The sequence below is a fragment of the Scardinius erythrophthalmus genome (assembly GCF_964197995.2).
Source record: "Scardinius erythrophthalmus genome assembly, chromosome: 2".
Classification (NCBI taxonomy): domain Eukaryota; kingdom Metazoa; phylum Chordata; class Actinopteri; order Cypriniformes; family Leuciscidae; genus Scardinius; species Scardinius erythrophthalmus.
In genome coordinates this window covers 49,090,949-49,115,722 of record NC_138222.1, presented here as the reverse complement: position 1 = coordinate 49,115,722, position 24,774 = coordinate 49,090,949, and the positions used below count along the sequence as shown (strand labels likewise).

Here is a 24,774-nt window from a genome sequence, read left to right as displayed (position 1 = left end):
ACGCTCATTGGCCTAGAGCGAAGTGCATTCGGCCAATCGCATCACTGCGTGCAGTTTTGGACGCATGCATACAGCAGTCCGGTGTGCGTCTGTTTCAGCCTGGATAGTTTCCCATTGTACTTTTCGTGAATGTTTGCACATATTCTCTTTCAAAATATTTCTCTGCTTTAATTGAGGTTGTTGAGCGTATCGTGAAAAGGTAAGATTTACAATTTCTCGCAAAACTATACGAAACATTCGCCCGCATGTTGTTGTTCTTTAACGACCGACTTGATGCTTCCTGCGATCAAAACAATTTCTTTACGGATCTTTGTTTGAATGTCTAGTAACCGTGTGGAGTACAACGAGAAGAGAGTGTGTGTGTGTGTGTGTGTGTGTGTGTGTGTGTGTGTGTGTGTGTGTGTGTGTGTGTGTGTCTGATGAAAGTGTGCACTATGCACGTTCATAGTGACCTTAAGTTGTTCATACATTCTTTGTTTACCTCACGTTTGAAACAGGATATAACTGAAGGATCAGAACAACTGAAGTAAGATGCCGTTTTCTAGAGGAAAGAAGCCCACCACCAGTAAAATCCCCAAACTTCACCCCAAAGGACCGGAGAACCAGGTATACAGTGAGATCAGAACTGAAACTGAATTAACGTTAGATCTTTGCTGGTTTGATTGTTGTTGATCTGATCCATCTTGTGTTGATGTTTTTAAGCAGGATGGCCCCCAGACCAAGCGCTCATCTTCTTCTCCCCAAGGGGCCCCTAAGAAAAGAACTGCTTTTGTGGACATTACCAATGTAAGGGTGCCAAATCAAATTTGCGTTCATATATATTTTTGTATACATGCACCACAGCTTTATTGCTTTCATATGTTACCTGACTAGGCTGTCTCTCAGTGTTTTTTGGCCCCTCGGTTTGATTCTGATGATGTCAAACCAGTAAGTGTCGAGCATCTGGCTTGTAACCCCACTAACACCAGCAGTTTAAATGAATGATGCAAATCAGCATGCCTGATAGTCATAACCTCATTGAAATCTCATTCATGCCCGAGCAGTAAGTTACAGTGCACACAAAAGCAGGAGATCTCAACTTTTAATAGCTCAGATGGGCACTCCTTTGGTGGGTCTGGGTTTCCATGTGAGGTGCTCTCGTATGCAAATTGTAATGATGGCTCTATTCACTATTGTCTAACACCTTGTATTCATTCTCTCTGTGTCTCAGATCCAACCAAGTTGATTGATTTGGTGACTCATGCTTATTTTAACAAATTAAACCCTAAATACAGTTTTTGGCTGATATTTAGGCTGAATTTTGACTCGTGTTGAGAAATGTGCTAACTCTTAAAATGCACTTTTATTAAAGGCACACAAGATTGAGCTAAGCAATCCCATCAAAAAGAAAGATCCCGCTAAGAAGCTGCAGAAGAAGATCTCAGTACTTTCTAAGAATGATGTCAATTTAAAGTAAGTCATATTTTACTACCTCTTTGTCTTTTTGAAACATTGAGATGTTTTGAGAGTACTTTGAGATGATTGTCCCAGAATTTGCAGATTTCTTATCTTTCCTTCTGTCAGATCTGTGGTTAGTTCAGAGGAAAAGTTGGAGGAACTGAAGAATGTGGAGTCATTTGAGAAACTGGAAGAGCCCTCTTCTAAACCATCAATTCCTCCACACCTCCTGCCTCCAGAGGTAAGTCCTGGGGCACTAAGTTACAACTTCGATGCACTACTAAATATTTTTGCGTTGCACCATTAAAATTAGTTGAAGCATAACTCTACGTATAAACTAAATATTTACGTAAGCCTCAGATCAGGAGTAACGGTAAGAATAAAATATCAGACTGACTGCACTGCATCAATAAGCTCTACCTGACAGACTTTAATTTTTTTGACATGTATGATAATACTGACATTTACACTCACTTACATTTTAAAAGAGAGAATATGTGAGTAAATTACTTTGTTAGCGGCTCATCAACACAAACTCGTCCTAGAGCGCCCTGCTGAGAGCATCTGACCCATCGCTCTGTGTTTTGCATGTCAAATAAAATCATAATCAATAAATGTAATCTATTATTTTTTTTGTATCAGTATTTATTTATTGATGAATATTAATTTAGTTTCAAATACAGTTTCTGGATGTTATTTATATAAAATACATATTATGTTATTCATGATCAAGTAGTATCGTATTCAATGGAAACTTATTTTTACCTTTAGTCGCGTGAGGCAAAAGAAGTTTGAATGAAGGATAAACTGAAATTTAACAGCTTCTGCTCACGTACTTGAAGGCTGCTATTGTAGTCCAGTCATTTTAAGCCAAAATGGGGGTCAACCTTGAACAAATTGCAACAGAAGCAAACTCAACTGATTTTGTATCCTCAATATGTCCTGAGTAAGGAAAAAAAAAGCCCAGAAGAATCCCATCAGGGGAAAGTTTCAAAAAGACCCAAATATAGCCTATCCATACGCCTATTCATTCTTTTTCTTACACGAATAGGGTATACAATTTAACCTTTAGATATCACCATGAAAATTACTGAGTTGATTACTTGCATCAATACAAACATAAAATGTATTACAAGTTTTTTGAAATTGTTTTTTAACATGGACAAACGGTGCATAATCTAATTATGTATGTGCTAATTTGCATAAATACCACAACAGGTCTAAACATTGGGTATAGCCAGGTGAAAATGTCTTGTTGAATCTTGTTGACAAATAACAGTAAAATACTTAATGTTAAGGTCTGAATGGAACCCATTTAGGCTACCCATGAGCATTAATACATAGAGGCAGGAAGAAGTACTTTAGAAACCAGCCTTTATTAATTTTTAAGAGATTGGGTTTGGGGCTGGGTCCGTGGGACTGTTTCTTTCTGGGGGACGAGTCTGAGGGAAGAACAGGAGACAATGGTAAGGAGAATGCAGAAGACAAAACTAAGGTAGGCAAAATAAAAAGTGAATCCCCAGAAACAGTCCCACGGACCCAGCCCCAAACCCCATCTCTCCAATAATAATTAATAAAGGCTGGTTTCTAAAGTACTTCTTCCTGCCTCTATGTAACTATCAACTCTGTCAACTCAGTAATTTTCATGGTGATATCTAAAGGTTAAAATTTTTACCCTATTCACGTGAGAAAAAGAATGAATAGGCGTATGAATAGGCTATATTTGGGTCTTTTTCGAAACTTTCCCCTAATGGGATTCTTCTGGGCTTTTTTTTTCCTTACTCAGGACATATTGAGGATACAAAATCAGTTGAGTTTGCTTCTGTTGCAATTTGTTCAACCTTTTTTCATAAAACTATTGGATCATTGAGAGTAAACATCATATTATGCAACTACGCATTACTTTACATAGAGCTTACAACCTACTAGCTGTGTTCTGCCTTAAGAACAAATGGTGCAACAGAATAGAGTACAGTTACAAACTAGCCAGTAGTTACTAAGACTCTAGTGTGGGCTTTACGTTCCATTTTAAGAAAGAACTTATGAACGGCTAGTGCAACCCTACCCTGGTTTGGTGCATTGGTGCAATGACAGAATTAGCATGAATGTAAATATCCAGTTGTTCCAAAGTGTTTGGGAGGGTTTTACATAAGAGAGCTGTTAACTGCCAAAAAGACACTCCTGCATAAAATATGGATGCAGAAGAAACATTTGAATTCTAATCTAATTAAGGATCACACTTTAAGTCCTTCCTGCTGGGACATATTATTACATTCCTTAATATTTTAGGCAGGGTTTCCGCGGAGTCATAAAAAGTCATAAAACGTCTTCAATTTAATAATAAGAATTTTAGGCCATAAAAAGTCATAAAAACGTAAGGATTTTCCATACAAGGTCATAAATTTCATTTAGCCACGTCTTAAATTGATATGCTCGTTCATTCGTTGGTTCTACCATTGCCTTTTCCCCCTGAAAATGCGCTGGCGGCATAATGTTAAATGCGCCAAAAGCGGAACGCTCATTTGAAACGCGCGCCACACGGACCATTTACCCGCTCGGCTCCAAGTCCAAACGGCAGCGCAGCGCGAGCTCAGTAGAACCAGAGAATGTCTAATAGGAAGAGAGTTGGCACTCTCTGCTTACTTCCGGTTTCTGGACTGGCTGCAGTAACACGTCTCTGTCCATGCGGGGGCGCTCGCAGGCGAGTGCAGAATGAATGGAGGTCTATGGCGAAAAACCCTCAAAATCCACTTTTCTCAGGATATAATTTTTTGTCTAGTAATTTGAATTTTGTATTCGAAAGGAGATGCAAAGAAATTACACATTGCTGGGTGTTTTTTAGAGTCACTTATTTGGTTTAAAAAGTCTTTTAAAATGTCAATGACGTCAGAATGCTGACGTCATTAGCAGAATGCTAGCGTGTTATGGGCAACAACAACTCAACCTGTAAGAAATCGAAAAGAAATAAGTACTCGTTCATTCAACTTTCGACCTATAACCCATGTTGAACTTGCAAAACTTACAATAAAATCTGAGATTTCTCAACGGGAATCGGGTGAAAGAGACACATTTAGCCGTCTAGCCCCATAGACTCCCATTCAGTCTGCACTCGCCCGCGATCACCTCCAGTGGAATTCTAATGGAACTGCAACCAAGATCGATACAATGGGGCTAATAGGAAGTGCCAAGGCTCTCCGTAGACGGGCTCTGGTAGAACTGACGCGTTTACTCCCATCGGTCTCGGTCACGAGATCCAGTGAGAAGTGCCTGAATTCAGCGAAGAACACACTGTCTCAGTGATTTAAACCAGTTTAATGACAGATGAAGCAGCGCTGACAAACAGGAGAAACACTGCGCAACGATACAGTCAGAAGGCAAGTGTTCACTCAGAAGGAATCACTCACATTTTCTGTGCACTTGTAATGACACATCAAGGATGTCAAGAGGCTAAAAGCAGGTTTAGTACTTGCCCCATTGAAGTCAACAGGGTGCAAATTTAAAAAATAGAATAACTCGGTGTAGGCAACACCGATTTTTGTCGTTGTTCTCTGTATTGACAGCACTCCAAATGTACAGAAAAATTAGCTCAATGTTAAAATTGACTGGAGTTCTCCTTTAACGAGCCATGGCTCAAAGATGGTGTGTTTAGTAGTTGGCTCAAGCCCGTTGCAAATAATCAGTATCAAGCATATTGCACACTGGGTAAGAAGGCGTTGGAGCTGTCTTTAGGCATTTAAATAATACATCTTGTTACTTTCAATGAAAGTCAATAAAAAAAAAAACTTTTGAAAGGAATTTTAATGAATTTTTCGTAATTCGTGTAGGTCATAAATTTCATAATCATAATGGTCATAAAAAGGTCTTAAAAAGTCTTAAATTTGACTGACCAAACCCAGCAGAAACCCTGATTTTAGGGGTTAACAAACATTTGTCAGTTTTTTTCCTTGTTTACAGATTTAAAAACACTCTTTGTATCTGTTGTCTTTCAGATTCCTCCAGAGTTTGACATTGATTCCGAGCAACTCGGTGACTGCACGCATACAGCGGAGTATGCCAAAGATATTTTTGACTACCTTAAGAGCAGAGAGGTTGGTTTAGTAGTGTTTATTAATGATCTTGCAAGTAGAGGAACAGAAAATGGCAAGCTAAAATGTTTTATTTCTTTTATTTGCAGGAAATGTTTGTCTTGCATGACTACATGGCTGATCAACCAACTCTGAACACCAATATGAGAGCAATTCTGGTGGACTGGCTGGTTGAGGTCCAGGTTAGTGTTGATGTTTATTGGCTTCCCGGGCATCGTTTCAAATGTGATTAGTCTGGTAGAATGTTGTTGGCTTTTGGTGGTTTAAGCACTGATGTTACTTTATTCTTGCTCTTTATTCTGTAGGAGAATTTTGAGCTGAATCATGAGACTCTGTACCTGGCTGTGAAAGTGACGGATCATTATCTGGCCGTGAGCCCGGTCAAACGGGAGTCTTTACAGCTCATTGGTTCCACTGCCATGCTCATTGCTTCTAAATTTGAGGTAAGACATATGCTCTCTCTCATGATAGCTGAAAGTCATTCCTTTAGACTCACTTTTCTGGGCTTAGTCGTAATTGCTCAAGGACTTTGTCATTCTCCCATTATCTCACACACGCTTAAACGACCTCAGAAATGTACTTACAGGGTATATATACAGTACCAGTCAAAAGTTTGGAAACGTTACTATTTTTAATGTTTTTGGAAGAAGTCTCTTATGCTCATCAAGCCTGCAGTTAAAAAAACAAAAAACAAAAAAAAAAAATTATGAAATATTATTACAATTTAAAATAATGGTTCTCTTTTTTAATATACTTTAAAATGTAATTTATTTTTGTGATGCAAAGCTGAATTTTCATCAGCAAGTACTCCAGTCTTTGGTGTCTTATGATCCTTCAGAAATCATTCTAATATGCTGATTTATGATCAATGTTGGAAACAGTTGTGCTGCTTAATATTTTTTTTATAACCTGAGATACTTTTTTCAGGATTATTTGATGAATAAAAAGTTAAAAAGAACTGTATTTATTTAGAATAGAAATCTTTTGTAACAATATACACTACCGTTCAAAAGTTTGGGAACAATAACTTTTTTTTTTAAAGAAATTAGTACTTTAATTCAACAAGGATGCGTTAAATTGATAAAAGGTGATGGTAACGATTTATATTGTTAGAAATGTTTTTATTTTGAATAAATGCTGTTTTTATGAATAAATGCTGTTAACGTTTTACTCCTCAATGAATCCTGAAAAAAATATTCCAAAAAAATATATTAACAGCACAACTGTTTCCATCATTGATAATAACTGAGTATCAAATTATCATATTAGAATGATATCTGAAGGATCATAAGACACCAAAGACTGGAGTACTTGCTGATGAAAATTCAGCTTTGCATCACAAAAATAAATTACATTTTAAAATATATTAAAAAGAGAACCATTATTTTAAATTGTAATAATATTTCATAATATTACTGTTGTTTTTTTTTTTTTTTTTTTTTTTTTTTTTTTTTTTTTTAAACTGAGGGCTTGATGAGCATAAGAGACTTCTTTCAAAAACATTAAAAATAGTAATGTTTCCAAACTTTTGACTGGTACGGTATATCATTAGAAAGGTCAATGATTCAATCTGATCTTATAATAATTAAAGGAATAGTTCAGACAAAAATGAAAATTCTGTCATTACTCCACCCTCATGTCGTTCCAAACTCGTAAGACTTTCGTTCATCTTTTTGACAGTCTACTCTACGTAGTTACCACTTTGACGCTCCAAAAAGTTCATAAAGAACTTTTCATAGAGCAAGAGAACTTAGAACATGTTCATAAAGAACATAAAAAATATAAATGATATGTCCTTTGGACAAGTAGATTGGTTATTCACTTGTTTGAGAAAAAATAAAAATTTTGTGGTGTTAATATTAGGTCTTAATGAGTGATTCATTGAGTCATTCATTAAAATTATTCATTCAAAAATCAGGGAGTAGTAGTTTATGAATGGGACATTGAATCTTTGAGTCAACCGATTTGTTCAAAACGCTGAATCATTCAGTAATGAAACGTGACGTCTAACGAGTGTTGCGTCCAACATTAATATGAACTACTTGTTATTGAACTGTTGTATGAAATCAGTGGCACATTTTCAATCGTGATGATATTCAGGAAAATAGCACTCTTGGTTGTGTGATGTTGCTTAACTGTGTCGAAATGTTGCCGAGCGATGTTGCTTGGGCACTTTACCATCGAGAATGGGCAACAAATTTCTATCTGGATTCTTCAGATTGGTCGTGGGCCCTGTCTCTCACACCTGGTTGGCCATTGACGGCAACATTGCTCAAAAAGTTGCCCCGTGGTTCATCACCTTAATACGTTGAACTGTCCAGATACAGTTTTAGAAATAATTTTAATTACTTATTTTTTTTTTATAAAATTTTGTGTAATATGCCTTTTACCAGTTTGACTGAATAATAATAATAATAAAGCGATATTTAAAATCATGATAGATATTTTTCTCTATTTCCTTTGTCTCACTGAACAATGAAAGTCAAGATGAGTGTGTTGCAGTACTTGCACCGTGTGCTGTATTTTTGCATACTGTGCACTATATTCATACTGCATGCTGCAAAAAATTGTGATTTGTCAGTTGGTACCCATCATGTCTATGGTGTGTCCTTACAGGAGCGGGCTCCACCTTGCGTGGATGATTTCCTATATATTTGTGACGATGCTTACAAGCGCTCCCAGCTCATCACCATGGAGATCAGCATCCTGCAGGCGCTCAACTTTGACATCAATATTCCGGTTCCATACCGCTTCCTCCGTCGTTATGCCAAGGTGAGAGACAACACATACATATTTCCTCTGTGAAAAGACAAGTGGAACTCCTTTGGAGTCACCTGACACACACTAGGATTAACATCAAGTGTGTGTGTTTGTCAAAGTCAGAGAGACAGATCATGCTGGGAAGCATTCATTGGATGTTTTTTGTGTCTGTCAGGTGTGGCCTGTTTTTTTCCCCCCTGTATTCTCGGAAGAATTTGTGTGTGTGTGACCGGCGGTCACTGGTTGTGTTACTGGTTGTGCAGATCCATTCCCATTTTCAACAGCTGCATTAATTGAGCTTTAGTCAAAGCTCCATGATTTAATAATGTCTTTATTTGTTTTTATTTGTCAGCAGAATGGCTGGTTTTACTAATTGCTCTTTTTACAAAGTAATAAGCTTATTTACGGCGCATTAACAAATAATGCCATTATATTAAATTTGTTTTCTGAAGAAAAGCATGCATGCACACAACAGATCACTTATAGTATGCCAGTAGACTTGCTAGACAAACTACCCCTTTGCTTGAATGTGGTTTCTGATACATTAGTAAAATGCTTTCAAAAATAGGGATGGTTTATTTTCTCACCCTCATGTTGTTCCCCAAACTGAAACTTTGGGGTCGGAAATATAGATAATAATAAGAAATGTTTCTTCAGCACCAAATCAGCATATTCTAATATGCTGATTTGGTGCTCAAAAAAACATTTCTTAAAGGAGAACTCCGGTCAATTTTAACATTGAGCTCATTTTTTTGGTAAATTTGGAGTGCTGTCAATACAGAGAACTATGACAAAAATCGGTGTTGCCTACACCGTGTTATCCTCTTTTTAAAATTTGCACCCTGTTGACTTCAATGGGGCAAGTTTTAAACCTGCTTTTAACCTCTTAACATCCTTGATGTGTCATTACAAGTGCACAGCCAATGTGAGTGATTCCTTCAGAGTGAACACGAGTGAATCTGACTGCAGTAGATGTGAAAGACATTAATAAAAATGATGTTATTTCAGCCAGCGCTCATACCTGTATTTACATCCTGTTTTCGGTCAAAGTCCATAGTAATCGATTGTCGAGTTCACGCGCGTGATCATAGGTAACTAAACCTATGCGGGTGAACTCGACAGGCAACACCGATTTTTGTCATAGTTCTCTGTATTGACAGCACTCCAAATTTACAAAAAAATGAGCTCAATGTTAAAATTGACCGGAGTTCTCCTTTAATGATTTCTGAATGATCATGTGACACTGAAGTAATGATACTGAAAATTCAACTGTGCATCACATACATTGAATTATATATTCAGAAATGCATTAGAAAACAGTTATTTTAAATTCTAAAATTTCACAATATTAATGGTTTCCGGTATTTTTCATCAAATGAATGCAGCCTTGGTAAACATAAGAGAGTTTCGAAAAATCTTACCGTAATGTAAGATTCTTTGAAGAATCAATGACTGTTACCATATGACAACATTTAGTTCTTTTTCTGTTAATTAATTAATTAATTATTCTTTTTTTCACCCATTTATTAAGCTTTACGGCAATAGTCTCTATGAGCTGCTTTAGGGATTAGAGCCATGTGAAGATTCTTCAAAAAATTTTCTGTGCACCACAGAAAAAAATAAACGCACACAGGTTTAGAGAAACATGAGGATAAGGAAATAATAACAAAAAGTTTCGATGAACTGTTCCTTTAAAGAATAGAGCATTCAAGAATCAAGGAAATAAATGTTTACATTCAAATACTTTTCTTTTATGGCTCACCAGGGCACGTCCTTTTGTAATTGATTGCTGAATTCACCAAGAATGTAACCTTCAGAATCTTTGTCGGATGAGCTGTGTGTAATCTTTCTGCAGGGCCCGCAGGTACTGGCAGTGCTACGGATTCAGCGTGTGTGTGTGTGCGTGTGTGTGTGTGTGTGTGTGTGTGTGTGTGCGCGCGTGTTTTGTAAGCGGATAAAAACTTTACTTCTCTCTGCAGTTTGCCATTGTATGGATACTTATTCTGGCTTGTGTGTGATGATTTACCGTCTCTCGTCTCCCGGCAGTGTGTGAATGCAGGCATGGACACATTGACTCTGGCACGCTTTATTTGTGAGCTGAGTTTGTTGGAGATGGAGTTTGTGCCAGTAAGAGCGTCTTTGCTCGCCTCTGCCTGTCTGCTCATCGCTCTTGTTACTAAGGATCTGGGAGGATGGGTACGTGTTTACCTTTATGCTTTTATAATGTATGCACATTTGCGCAAGCACAGAGCTCATTAATTATACCATTTATTTTCACAAAATGCCACCGTTCCTTGGTGATACACACATACATGCACTTTCACAGTGAGTTCAGTGTCCTTGTGTGCTCTGATTTGGAAATTCTGTGCTCTTCTGATAGCACTAAATGAGCTTAAGCTGAGACAGCTCTGTGATATGCTAGTGACTGCTCATTATGGATGCTAATTTCTGTTCTCTCACACACACATTCACACTCAAACTAAGTCCTTGGTTGATGATACAGGTAGTTTGGTTAATGAGAGTTAAGCTAGACTGTGTTTACCAACATTTGACTAATTGCTTTATGTCCTGAGTGGCTCTACAGAGAAGTCATAGATGAAGTTGTTTAATTACCTTGGAACAACCACACACAAACGTTCATACATTAATTTACATTCTCACCGGATGTCGTTTCCATCTTATCTTCAAATTATTGACAGCTTAAGGGCATTTATTTCTCACATCATGAAATATTTGGCAAGCGTCTTAGTCACACATCCCTTATGTAACGCTCATTAGACACCTCTGAGATTCACAGATATCTGGCTATACTTCACAATAACACTTCCACAGATTTTGACTGATGCTCCACTTCTGTTTCCAGACACAGTGTTTGCAGTTCCACTCTGGATACAGTGTGGAGGATCTGGCACCCGTGGTCAGAAAACTCCACCACATGCTCAGCAGCCCACCGGACAGCAAACTCGCCGTTGTCAGGAGCAAGTATGCGCACAAGTAAGTCAGCAAGTAAATTGTGTATTTTTAATCAGAAGAGCATGTTCTTTGTGTCTACTTTTTGTACATGCGTAGTTTTTTAAATATTTATTTGATTTATTTACCACAACACTAATAACATTGTTTATCTCAGCCATTGAAATAGTTCAGTTTCAGTTCAAGTTTGTGCAGTTCCTCTGTATTTAGTCTGCCTCGGTTTTTTCTGTTTCTTCATGTAATCCCAGATGGACTTAAAGGTGGTATCAGTGATTTCAGGCCCAAAAATATTTTATCACATTCATCTAATCTTTCCTAACGATCCGCTAGCTGCCCGCCCCATAAGCATGCCGTCAAAAAAACGCGTCTCTGTAGGCAGCCTTGGCTCTGAGATCTGCACACAAAAACAATTGGTTTAGCCAAACACTCAAAACCAAAACAAATAGTGTTCCAACCAATCACCGACAGGGGGAGGGTGTTGTGAGGTTTTGTGCTCGTGCACGGCTGCACGCGAAGTCAGAGCTGAAGAAGAAGCTGGCTCACAACACCCTCCCCCTGTCGGTGATTGGTTGGAACACTATTTGTTTTGGTTTTGATTGTTTGGCTAAACCATTTGTTTTTGTGTGCAGATCTCAGAGCCTAGGCTGCCTACAGAGACGCGTTTTTTTGACGGCATGCTTATGGGGCGGGCAGCTAGCGGATCGTTAGGAAAGATTAGATGAATGTGATAATTTATTTTTGGGCCTGAAATCACTGATACCACCTTTAATGATGGTGAGATCAGGTCATACCGGCTGTTGTCAGACTCTTTGTGTATACAAAAATTATTACAATTAATGGCAAAATTAATGTTTGGAATTACATCAAATTGTTATGCATTTTTTTTTTTTTGTGCTTTTACAGCAATATTCAGAGAAATTGCTTATCTCAGCAGTCCAAATAAACTTTGAACTGTATGATTCTTGCTGTGTGGGTTTATGGTCTAAACATTTCTGGTTTGTTTCTAAAGTTTTAGCCTACAGCACATTTCACTGTTTTTCTAATATAAATTAGGGATGCAACGGTACACGGTAAAATCCCGGACCGTTCGGTCAGCCCCTCGTGTCCCGCGGTACTTCGGTTTTGCCATTGAGTTCGCGCTGATCCTTTTAGTTTTTGCTTTAGGCGCCGTTCACATATCGCGCCTAAAAACGCGTAGGAAACGCTAGGCGCACCGCGTTCTCCTTTTTCCAAAGCGCTAGGGCGGTTGCGCTCCGGAGGCGTCTGTCGTTGCTAAAGCAACCATCAGCTGCGCTCTGGTTGGTTCTTGTCACGTGACCTACGGTGCGCTTGCGGGATTCTGAAAAGTTGAGAATTTTCTCCACTGCTGGGGACATCGTTAGTGCCAACCGGTCTCGCCTTGCACCAGACAGTGTTGATAGACTCATCTTTTTGCACAAGAATCGCTCAATAGTGGATGAGTAAATAACATTGCACTTTGTATCCTGAATGTAGTATTTTTTTATTAGATTATTTTGCTCTGCTTTTTTTTATTCAAAGCACAAGCTAATTTATGTTTGTTAAAGGTAAAAGTGCACTTTTTCTTTCACATTGATCACTTCATATACCAGTTATCAAGGTTTGGAATTGGGATCCACTTGAATATTTTGAAGTGTGTTTGTTTACATTTTGTATTTCAGACCCCTTCGCGGTCGACGTCACAGGAAAATTCTAAGTTCGCAGTGCGCATGTCGGGGTCAGAAAGTTCATTCCATCCCATTGAATTGTGTGTTAACCAGAGAATTTCTCGTCAAGAAAAAATGCCTTATTGTTGCGTCGTGGACTGTGAAAATCACACCAGTTGTGGAGTCAAGTTTTTCAGGATTCCTGCAGGATCTCATCAGTTAAAAAAAAAAAAAAAAATAGACGACATCTGTTCAGATCTATTTTTTTTACAGTCTATGGTTCAGATACTGCAGCTATCTGCTAAGTAGCATGACACAGGTCAAATTAATGCCAGATATCGAACTTCACCTAACTATTAAACCAGTCTACAGTTTACAGAAAACATTTGTTTACTTACCAGGGCTTAACTATACCGTTGTTGTCACAATAACTGTCAATAACACAATAAACACGAGCATCTTTGATCATAGCATTGTCCCAGTCTGCTCGTTTATTATATAAAAAATACACATACTTAACAGTGTTAAATTAAAAAAAAAAACACTGTTCGACAGAACTGCTTGGTTTTGTTACCACAGTTATCTGCGTGCTTCCTCGGCGATGAAGTTCCACATTTGCGGCTATCCAACACGAAAATGCATGCAGCAAATAAGCCGTTCACAATATTTTCTTCAGATAACTCCAAATTTCTCCCACACACTGGACTTGATTTTTGATGACTGTCGACAACTTTACAATCTCCACTAGCTATTCTTTCTTCAACTCCTCAGCATCCATCTCGACGACTGCAGGCAGGTCGCGCGCACGCGGTTATGATGCATTTTTAAAAGTGAAAGATCCTGGGAGGGCGTGGCGCGTGGGCAAATAAACTGATGTGGATTTTAAATTATTTTATCAACTTGAAATACAGGCAATCAGGCATATTTGTGTAGACGTGTTCCTAAAAATCTGAATATATTTTTACGTTTGCATGTGATTGTTTTAAACCCGTGTTTAGACCCGTGTTTCCCCCGTGTCCGACCCGACACACTTTGGATATTTTTCACCCGTTTGAGCAAAATTTGCGGGTCACTCGTCCGAACCCGTGCAGGACTCTAATCAGGCAGACAATCGCCATTAGCTAAAACAAGTTTATTATGGTTCTGTTCCCGTTCCTGTGATGGCAAATACAGTGCATATATATGCCGGTGTATTAGCCGCACCATTTTTCTGACCCCATGCTGCGCGCGCACCCAACCTAGGCGTTCGATGTTTACAAACATTGAAGGGGTCTATAAGTGATAGTTGAAGAGGTTGTATTACTTAGTGTTGTTCAGTACAGACTAGAGTGTTAATTTATTCCATACATTGATGTTCTTCCTACTGTGACATTCTGTTTATGCTCATAAGAAAAATAAAACATATTTTTGGGATGAAATAGCAGTATCTTTCTGCACAAAACATGTACCGAACCGAGACCGTGGCCCAAAAACTGAGGTACGGACCGTACCGTGGGCTATCTGTACCGTTGCACCCCTAATATAAATCATGTGCTTTTAAAGTTGGTCGGCCTCGCAAAAAAACTATAGTTGAGAAGTTTAGTCAAAATTCATGTTTAGAAAATCTTCTTATCGGAGTCTGAGCATGACTGTGTTGTTTTGATGCTCTTGCCAAACCTGATTGGCATTTTGACGTATTTTTTTTTGAATGTTACTCCTGCCTAGAGCAGATGTTGATTTCTTGAAAGCATTTGACTAATGAAGCAGTTTGTTTATATTAAAATACTCCAGATTGTGGCATTTGATTATGTCTTGATTTATTTATTTTTCATTACAGGGTTTTCTTTGAAGTTGCGTTGATCCCCACAGCGAGTCTGGAGAAGTTGGAGGGGTTTTTGAAGTAAGCTGAAGGGGAATTTATGTAATGTTTTAAACGTTGTAAATAATTATATTTAATGTTATATTTTAATCTTTTGAAATAAAGTCTTTGTGTGTAAATTTACACGTATATACATGTTTTCCATTGTATGTTCAGCTGTTCTTTTTTACAAACCATGTTATTCTTTTTGTAAATGTAAAAATCAGTTAACCAAAATACAAACCAGTGACCCCCATCAATGTTTCAAAAGCTGACAAAGTATAAACCATCCTATCAGTTCAATATATTAGGTCATTCGGTTTTTGTTATTGAATGTTACTAAAATAGCATTTTAATGCCTTGTACATAGATATGTTTTTGTCTTTTCTGTACTGTTGTATAGTTTGCCGTGTGTATATTTTCTTGATCACTTTAATGACAGTGTTTTATTAAACACTATGGATGATTAAAAAAGTACTTTTACTTATTTGCCTGATTCTTGCATTTACTTAGTTCACATTTAATGCCTTTTTAAAATGCATCTAACATACAATGCTGCGCCGTAGTTTTACCAGTAGGAGGCAGCGTGCTTCCAGATCCTTTATCACATCGATAACATGTCTGCATCTTTTCAACCACAGTCAATCATTGCACCTATAAAGTAAATAAATGACCTCCATCACACTTCAGCCCCACTGATTATTGAATGTAGGAAACCACTCCTGTTTATCTAAAGAGATTGTCTGGCGGTCCGGATGTCCAAACAGTCTCTGACGTCTATTGGTTGTTTTTGGATGCAGCTTGAGTCACAGCTGTGAGCCGGTCCAATCCATCACGGCCAACAGCGAACAACAAACCTCACAGAGCTGTTTCTGGTGTTTGCTGTTTTTGCGGCGATTCTCTTGTGTAGTTTAGATGTGGATTGAAAGGGGAAAAGACAGCCTTTGATTAGCATAGGCTCCTCGACCTGCTCATTGGGATGGCAGAATACTGATTGCTTGTCCTCTGGGCTTTAAAGGCCGATATTTCTAATCCTTGTTATTACATTTCTCACATTGATGTTTGCACGTATCGTCCCAGACGGCACATGCACGTTGCTGTCGGTGGGCAGCACCCTTTGATCACTGACCGACTAGATCCTGGGCTTTGTGTTGTCTTCTGAGTCCTTCACACGTAGGCCTATGCTGTGAATCCGTAAGTCGGACTGCAGAATTGACATGCAAATCTTGATTTCTCATTAGTAGGGGCACTGAATTTGTTTACTGCTAAAGGATGCCATTTATAAACAGCATGCTAAACATTTATGGATAAATGTCTGTGGTGACTCCATTAATTGGGATATGGAGGGCCAACACATCAATATCTGGTGGAGTAAAATGGTGGAGACATCTGTTGAATAATACATCATCTTCATGCGATATTCTGTGGGTGAATGCCAGTTTCTAAATGTCCTAAAACCCATTTTAGTTGGATTAAGCAACAAAGATCAAATCTGTATTCTCCTTTAGGAGAATTGAAAGCAGAAAACAAATAACTGCAGTTAATTGCAGACATTTCTCTGATATCTTCTTAATGTGTTTCGTGAGAGTAAAAGAGCAAGAGGCTGCTTGTTAAAACAGTGCAATATCAAATAATTGTATTTTGGTAGCGTCAAATTATACATAATCTCCCGCTTTTTAGCTCGTTTTAAACAATTAGTCTTGTTTGGCACATTACTTTTCACCTCATATTCCTTTTGCATGCGACATCCTGTTTATCTGTGCTAAAACAAGAGTTGCGATGTTTGAATATAATTTTCGAACAATTTTCCTGTCATTTTCTCTGGGACTCCCGACCGAGGCAGTTGGGTTGTATCCATGATCATTCCCGCCCAAAATAAATCCATGAGTGTGGAGCCAGATATGCTATTTGAGTCGCAAACACTTCATGGAGCAAATTGCCTCAGCCAGCTAACTACAATTGAAAATTCATTACGATCAAGTTATGAAAGGCTACGCTCGGCTGCGAACTGCAGCTCTGATGGGACACATAAACATGGCAGTTACATAATAGCAGGAAACAGCTGTGTTACTTAGAGGTGAAAAGATCAAACTAGGAGCATGATGACACTGACTTGCTGTCCTGCTTACTAATGGCTGTATTATACATGCATAAATCTGTCTAATGGACATGTACAATACGTGGAAAAGGTCAACAATGTGTAGCCTACCCTAACATCATCTGCTCTGCACATCTGTCTCCATGACAATAATTTCCAGAGTTAGCGCTGAGTGCTCAGACTGTAGAAGATGCTACAATATACATCTGTCCCAGCCAGGACTTAGTTTCGCCAATGCCTCGTCTCAACTCCTTTTCTTTCATCACTGAGAGAAAATTTAATTTGGTCCTAGAAAATTTTAGGTTATCAAAATGTTGCCCCTTTTTTATATTTTTGATCTTTATTAAATTATAATTATGTGGTTTTAATAGCCTAGGCCTATTATCTAGTTGAGAACAAACTAAACTCAAAAACAATCGTTTCAGCTGAGGCCCTCTGTGCATCTCCGAATAAATTGTAAAAAGAATGCTTTTATAATGACAGTTAAATGTTGTTGGTAATGTATGTGTTTACAGAACTGTATAGTGCTGTTTTGAATTAAATATGGTGTTTTATTTGCAGCCATCATGGTGATTAGTTCCTTCTAAATAACCCAAACCTGCTTCATATTCTTATATGCCTACTGAACAAATGTGCAAAATATAAAGCACATGGAATATAGGCATAATAAGATTGTTAAACAGATAATATTATCTGAAATAAACTAGGTAAATCAATTAGGGAAGTAAATTGAGTAGTGAATTAAATTAGTAGTAAATTCAAAAAGAGTTACAAAATAACAGCAACTATATAAAATAAAGCTGCGAGCAGCAATTATCGGGGTTGAAGCGCTTTAAGGCCTTTAAGTCAATGCTTTAAAAAGGTATTATGTTTTATTTAGCAAGCATGTAATCACTCAGTTCATAAATGGAAAATACCATTTATAGCCAATACAGGGTGTTTACCAAGGAAATATATGGTTTTAAAAGCTTTTTTCACCTTCACAACAGTTAAAGCCTACGTTATTTACCTACGTACCAACAATATATCACCTGTTCTACACGCAATAAAGCTTGCCTCGACCATATGGAAACATCCAGGATGACTTTTATTCTAAGGCCCTGCCCGGTCTAGGGAACTTGGACCATTAAACTGATGCCTACCTATGTGTCCCGACTATGGCGTGAGAAAGCAAAAAAGGTGGAGATTAAATGCTGGACTGCTGCTGCGACTGAGGCACTTGCCTGGAGTGCACAGACTGGAATGTAGTGACCGACGGGACTGACAACGTCAATGACGCAGCGTTCGCTATCTCGGGGTACGTACAATTCTGTGAGGACATAATCATCCCCCAAAAGACCATTAAGATGTTCCCTAATAACAAGCCCTGGGTCACTCCAGAGTTAATGCAACTCCTTAATGAGAAAAAAGCGTCTGTTTAAATCAGGACGAAGTAGAGAAGAGAAAAAGACAGTGCAGAAAAAGATTAAAAGCAAGATCAATGACTGTAAAGCAGCATACAAACATAAGTTAGAAAACTTTTTCAAAAATGATGTTAGGAGAGCTTGGCAGGGAGTCTATCACAGGATACAAGCTCAAGAAGCACCCTATGGTAGCAGAGAGCGATCTTAATATGGCAAATCAATAAAATAATTTTTATTGTACATTTGATACATATGATTTTAAAGTAGAACAGAATGAGGCCATAGCAGTAAGAAACATGAAGGGTATGGATATTGGCATCTCTCTGAAGGAGGTCAAATCTTATTTTAGACGTGTAAATCCCCGTAAAGCTTGTGGACCTGATGGTATCAGCTGCAGGACACTAAAGGTGTGTGCTGATCAGTTGGCACAGCCCTTCCATAGTTTGTTCCAGCTGTCACTAGATACAGGTATCGTTCCCAGTCTTTGGAAACAATCCCTAATAGTGCCTGTGCCTAAAAACAATAGGCCTAAGGAACTCAGTAATCTGCGCCCTGTTGCCCTTACCTCGGCAGTTATGAAATGTTTCGAAAAAATCATTTTATAACAACTTTTCCTTGAGGTTTCACCTCTTTTAGACCCGAATCAATTTGCCTATCGTGCAGAGAGAGCTGTTGAGGATGCGCTTCTATCCTTGATTAACAGCACTCATGAGCACCTTGTGCATGCTGAGAGCCTGGTCAAGATTGTGTTTAATGACTTCAGCAGCGCTTTCAATACAAACCCCACCTGCTGGTGAGAAAATTGGTGCATTTGGGAGTAAATTCCCAATTGATTTTATGGATCTATGATTTCTTGACGGACCGTAGTCAGCAAGTCAGATTTAACTCATGTATATCATCCTCAAAAATGATAAATACAAGGGCACCACATCCTATACACATTATGCATCAATAACTGTCAAGCTTCCTCTTCAGCCCACACTTATTTTAAATATGCTGACGACACAGGACTGGTCGGTTTTTTAAAGTCTGACATTTCTTCTGTGAGTGGATTTCAGAGGGAATTACAGGGTTTTTCTGAGTGGTGTTCTGATCATTTTCTTGAAATCAATGTGAAGAAAACAAAGAAGATGATCATAGATTTGAGCACAAACAGAATAATAGTTCCCCCCTCTAAGATCAATGGTGAATTAGTAGAGAGGGTCTCAACTTATAAATCCTTGGGAGTTGAAATTGATTCTAAACTAACTTTTAATGAATGTGCACTGAACAAAACTAAGAAAATACACCAACAGATGTTGGAAACTATATAATTTTAGATCAGACAGACACATTCTTGTAATGTTTTGTGTTCTGTGTTCTGTCCTTTGGCCTTATCTGTGTGTTTGGCAATAAATCATTTGTACCTATAGCGATCAGATTGTATAATGATCAAGCACATCGCAAGCTATCACGTTTTTAGCTATCTGATAATATTAGTCATTTCTAACGTTAGATGTTGGATTGTGACTGTCATTTCTGCAGTATTGTTATTTTTTTATATTGTCACTGTTAATTTCTGTCATGACCTTAAAGTGGCCCCTATGGCCCGATGTCCATTAAAGTTTCCATGCTTCTTTAGAATCATGTGATGCATGTGCACAGACAATTTCTTGCAGTTCTTTGCAAATTAGGCAGGAAGAGGGCCATTTTCAGCCATTTCATGTGATTAGCATAGAAATGCAGCATTTTACACCTTTTTAACAGTTATAGCGCCACCTATTGTCCGATCTCCATAAAAGATTGCATGCTAGTTTAGAACCACGTCGCATGTTCTCACCTATTTTCGTGAAGTTTCTATTTTTTGTTTAGCAATAATAGGCTTTTGGGTGGATTTTACACACCTATTTTCTAAATGACCCAGCTATAGCTATCCAAAGGCCAAAGTTCAATTTCTTTTTGCTAATTATAAACCTAAAGAGTCCCGAGAATTGTGATGCAGTGGTTTTATCGAGGTTGAGGTATCAAAAAGTTCTAAAAGTAAAAAGAAGACAAAGGAAAAGAAAGGCCCAATTGCACTTAGTTTGTAAGTAGACATTCCAATTAATTAAAACTTTATTATTATAGTTAGGCCTGTCCTTGGTGTGAATGGTCCCAAAAGGGATCCACCAAAAAATGAAAATTCTCTCACATTAAAATTCTCTTACTCACCCTCATGCTGCCCCAGATGTCTTCTTATTTTTCAGATTAACTTTAATAAAGATTTTATAATGAGTCTATATCAGTGGTTCTCAACTCCAGTCCTCAGGACTCGCTGCTCTGCACATTTTGTATGTCTCCCTTATTTAACACACCTGAACCAGATCATCAGCTCGTTAGGAGAGACTCAGTGAACTGATTTGAGTGTGTCAGATAAGAGAGAGCATACAAAATGTGCAGAGCAGCGGGTCCCGAGGACTGGAGTTGAGAACCACTGGTCTATATAATGGATAGTAACCATAGATAGTAACTCAAAAGTTGACGCTTCAAAAACCACACAAAACAATCACGACGCTAAACGCATATGACCCCAGTGAAAGAATCAATGTCTTCTGGAGTGAGAAAAATAATAATAATGACAGTTGGACAGAAGCGTTGGTTTATATATTTTTTTTTACACACATTTCGCTTCAGAAGACATCAGGGTGGAGTATCCCTTTAAATCTGGTGGAAGTTCTAGAACGGCTAATGTAAAACCCCTTTTCTTTCTTTCTTTCTTTCTTTCTTTCTTTCTTTCTTTCTTTCTTTCTTTCTTTCTTTCTTTCTTTCTTTCTTTCTTTCTTTCTTTCTTTCTTTCTTTCTTTCTTTCTTTCTTTCTTTCTTTCTTTCTTTCTTTCTTTCTTTCTTTCTTTCTTTCTTTCTCAGCAGAAATGTATTGTACAATCAGTCATACACATCCACCTGCTGAATATGGTGATCAGTGGGGATGTGCTGAGGATGTGGAATTCAGAGATGAATTTTGTTGTAACATGCATAACTGTCAGATCCTCCCCCAGTCTCGCTGGCTCTCTGATTTTCTGAGTTTCCTTTTGAGAAGGGGTTTGTCAAGAACGCTGACCTTGATGATTAAGGAGAGATTGAGTGGAACAGTTGAGTATTTTTGCTCTGCTCCAGGCTTTGGAGATTAGGGTTGAGATGAGAGCTGAGATTAACCTCTTCATTCATTTGTGACAGCTTTAGCTCAATGAATACAGGACATACACAGTTCATCTGAAACAAAACAAAGGTCATTTAGAAAGCTCCTCTATCTTTTTTTTATAGATTATATCTATTTCTTTGCATTAAATTGGACGAATAGACTTTCAGAAGCAAAACACATCACGTTCGTTACGCATTCAGAAGCTTCATAACGGCTGAGTTGGGTCTAATCTCAGGGTGATGTTTGCTTGCTGCAGGTGTCATGCTGGCATTCGTATGAAACTGATTACTTGGCATACTCTGAGTGGTGCATTCAGGCTGACTGTTAATCAGTACACACTCTTGCTCACTGTCTTTCGGGAGATGGGTAGCAAGCTGAAAAATAAACAAAACAACCACAATATTTTTTGAAAAAGTGTTGTGCTGGAACGTACGACTATTAGAGTTTCAGTTTCACAATCACTTCTTGCTGCTCTGCATGCGGAGATGAAGGGCAATTGTCTTTTAGATGAGTATACTTGAGTTTGTTTTGATGAAAATTGGCGGCACCAATTGAAGTGCATAATATATTGTTATTTAAACACATACTTATTTCACTAGACAAATTCTGTGCATAATTTCGGGATGCTATTTATTTTCCTAAAACACCATGTAACCTTCTGAGACTCCGTCCCTCGGAGATAAGGGATAATTATTTTCTGTACTGTCATCGCTGTTTCATCACTTTTGTTCTGTCTTTCTCCCACCCCCTCTCTTGGGAATGGGAGGACAAAATGACAAATAAACAAAGTTGTAATTACTGTGGTGGTGCATGGAGTTCGATGCAACTAATAAGGCAGACTCGCACACAAACAAGTCAGTAGTACACATGATTCTTACAGTCTCTTCTTGCTGATTTCATGACAGACTTAACATTCTGACCCGCCTCTATGTCTTTCTGACAAAGAAGCAATTTTCCTCTTTTTTCCCCCCAATCCTTCCATTTCCTCCTCTATATCCCTCTCTCCTTACACACAGTGGGCTTGTCTCATGATTGCATCACTGCTCATTTGCTTCCCCTAACCGTAAAGGCTCAGAGCTCCTTTGAGCTTGTCATCTACGTACGGATGCAATCTGTTATCATGACTGCCGGGGAAGCTGCCGAGCTAATAGCGTGACCGTCTTTGCCGCCAAACCACCGGCTGAGGATATTAGTCCATCCAAAAATTAACATTTTGACATGGCATTTTGAACATTTACTCCCATTCATGTTGTTCGAAACTAGTGTGGAACACAAAACAGGGACTGGGCATGTCAAGTAAAACAATACCATAAAAGTAGTCCAAATCTTTTGAAGCCATATGAGAGATCTGTGAGAGGAACAGACCAAAAAGTTATTGGCCTTTGAAAATGTTGATTGATAGACGCCGGTCACTTTTCACTTTCATTGTATACAGTGCTTGAACTCCTGTGTTCTCCAGAAGAAAAAAAGTCAGAGGGTGAGTAAAATTTTTGATGCACTTAGTGCTGGAAGCAGAATCAGTTTTACCTGATGGCATCAAAAGAACTTTGCAACTTTATACCACTCAGACTGACTGACTCCTGTTTGAACTCATTTGGGATGGGCTGTCCATTATAAGATTTCTCTGTGGATAGTGTAAGCGATGATACATCTTAGATCTGTGTAAAAGGATTACTTCTACTGACACTGTCGTGGTCTGTTTTAGCATGCTGTCACTCATGGTGATGAAATCTCTGGTTTTGATGTTGCCTTAAAGCAACTTTTCTGGGAGATTTTCTTTCACTGAATCCCAAAAATCCCCAACTATTCTTGCACATGTACACTATCTATCTGTCTGTCTGTCTGTCTGTCTGTCTGTCTGTCTGTCTGTCTGTCTGTCTGTCTGTCTGTCTGTCTGTCTGTCTGTCTGTCTGTCTGTCTGTCTGTCTATCTATCTATCTATCTATCTATCTATCTATCTATCTATCTATCTATCTATCTATCTATCTATCTATCTATCTACGTACGTCTAAATTACTATAATTCAAATTTTATTCATTTTCGCTCTTCTCGTGGTGGTTAGTTCATTTCTGCTGTGTGATCATGAAGTGTCTCTTTTTATTACAGACATTTACTCCTCATCAGTCCAACTGCATCTGAGGAGGACAGAAACAGGGTCACCATATGATTTTGCCAAGTAAGACATGTTCCTGGGTCAACATATTTTGTTGATCCTGGAACAACATTCCTGTCCGAACATTTAAACCTAACCCTACCCATAACGTATCCCAAAAATCAGAGGGAAATTATAGATGAATAACACTGATGTAGAAGCACCTAACCCTGGTTGTAAGCTTAAACTTGACATAAACTATAAACCTAAATCTCTTAAATCTGATTGGTTAATTGGAATGTAACATGTTGCACTTGGTGAAATCACGTTCACTCAGAAAGGGAGGGATTTGTCACTTAGAGCGAGTTACCTCCCTCACATTTACAAAAGGAAGGAGCGAATGGAGGATTACTGTGGTAAAATGAAATGTAAGCAAGAGTAAGTGATAAGGGAAGAGGATGAAAGCAGAGTAGATTTGCAGTGCGAAAAAAATGAACTATGAATGCAAAAAGAAACTGATGACTAAAATTGATAAAAATAAGAATTGAGCATGCCAAAGAAAGAAAAAGAAATAAGAAATACACTGCTTTTATATTCAGTATTATTTAAGCTCTAGAGCATGACATCATGTCCTGTTGTCCATATTCATTGCTGGGTCTGAAATAATTTAGCATTTTTAGACTGATTAATTTTAGTTTATTTTTTAATTTTGAGAAAATAAACTATTACTTCAGTGACTTCCAAGTCATATAGTTATGGATTGCACTTTAAAACCGAGATGAACTTATGATAAACTTAAAAAGACCTGAGATAAACAGAGGCCTTTAAGAGATTAAGACATTCTCACTGTTCATCTCAAACAGACACACTCACACACACACACACACACACACACACACACACACACACACACACACACACACACACACACACACACACACACACACACACACACACATCACATTCAAGGCTTTACTTTTGGGACACCAAAGGATGCGCATCAGCTCTCCTGTATAAATTGTATCTCTCTAATAGGCTTTGAGAATGTTTGAACTCCCTGCCATTTCAACAGCAACAATCAATAGATCCTCATGGGCCAAAGCCGATGTGTTAAACTGAAGCTTATAATCATTTCTAAAAGCCGGTTTAGAGATAATATACAAATAAAAAAAACAGCTAAATGTGACAATTATTTTGCGCCAAAATAAAAATGACCCACCCTAAAGGATTATTAGGAACACCTGTTAAATTTATCATTAATGCAATTATCT

The 24,774-nt window shown here is 38.1% G+C and overlaps 1 protein-coding gene across 2 annotated transcripts; it reads left to right on the top strand.

Annotated features, from left to right (window-relative positions):
* Positions 1-6: 6 nt before the first annotated feature.
* On the top strand, positions 7-15,436 carry ccnb3 (cyclin B3). 2 transcript variants are annotated; one of them, XM_081394323.1, is made up of 12 exons: positions 7-199; positions 498-606; positions 703-786; positions 1,352-1,452; positions 1,564-1,678; positions 5,427-5,525; positions 5,612-5,704; positions 5,828-5,965; positions 8,139-8,294; positions 10,329-10,478; positions 11,146-11,276; positions 14,733-15,436. In XM_081394323.1, exons 2-12 carry the CDS (start codon positions 532-534, stop codon positions 14,797-14,799), a joined length of 1,209 nt encoding a protein of 402 aa, XP_081250449.1. In that variant the 5' UTR covers positions 7-199; positions 498-531; the 3' UTR covers positions 14,800-15,436. The 2 variants fall into 2 exon arrangements, with proteins under 2 accessions (XP_081250449.1, XP_081250450.1); XM_081394324.1 differs by having other exon boundaries at positions 10-199; positions 706-786.
* The last annotated feature ends 9,338 nt before the right edge of the window (positions 15,437-24,774 follow it).

What these genes read in the sequence shown, in the direction of transcription:
- ccnb3 (XM_081394323.1), top strand. Translation starts at nt 532, where the DNA reads ATGCCGTTTTCTAGAGGAAAGAAGCCCACCACCAGTAAAATCCCCAAA. An exon ending in CTTTTGTGGACATTACCAAT is followed by an intron (nt 787 to 1,351) that starts GTAAGGGTGCCA and finishes CTTTTATTAAAG; the next exon opens with GCACACAAGATTGAGCTAAG. An exon ending in ACTGGCTGGTTGAGGTCCAG is followed by an intron (nt 5,705 to 5,827) that starts GTTAGTGTTGAT and finishes TTTATTCTGTAG; the next exon opens with GAGAATTTTGAGCTGAATCA.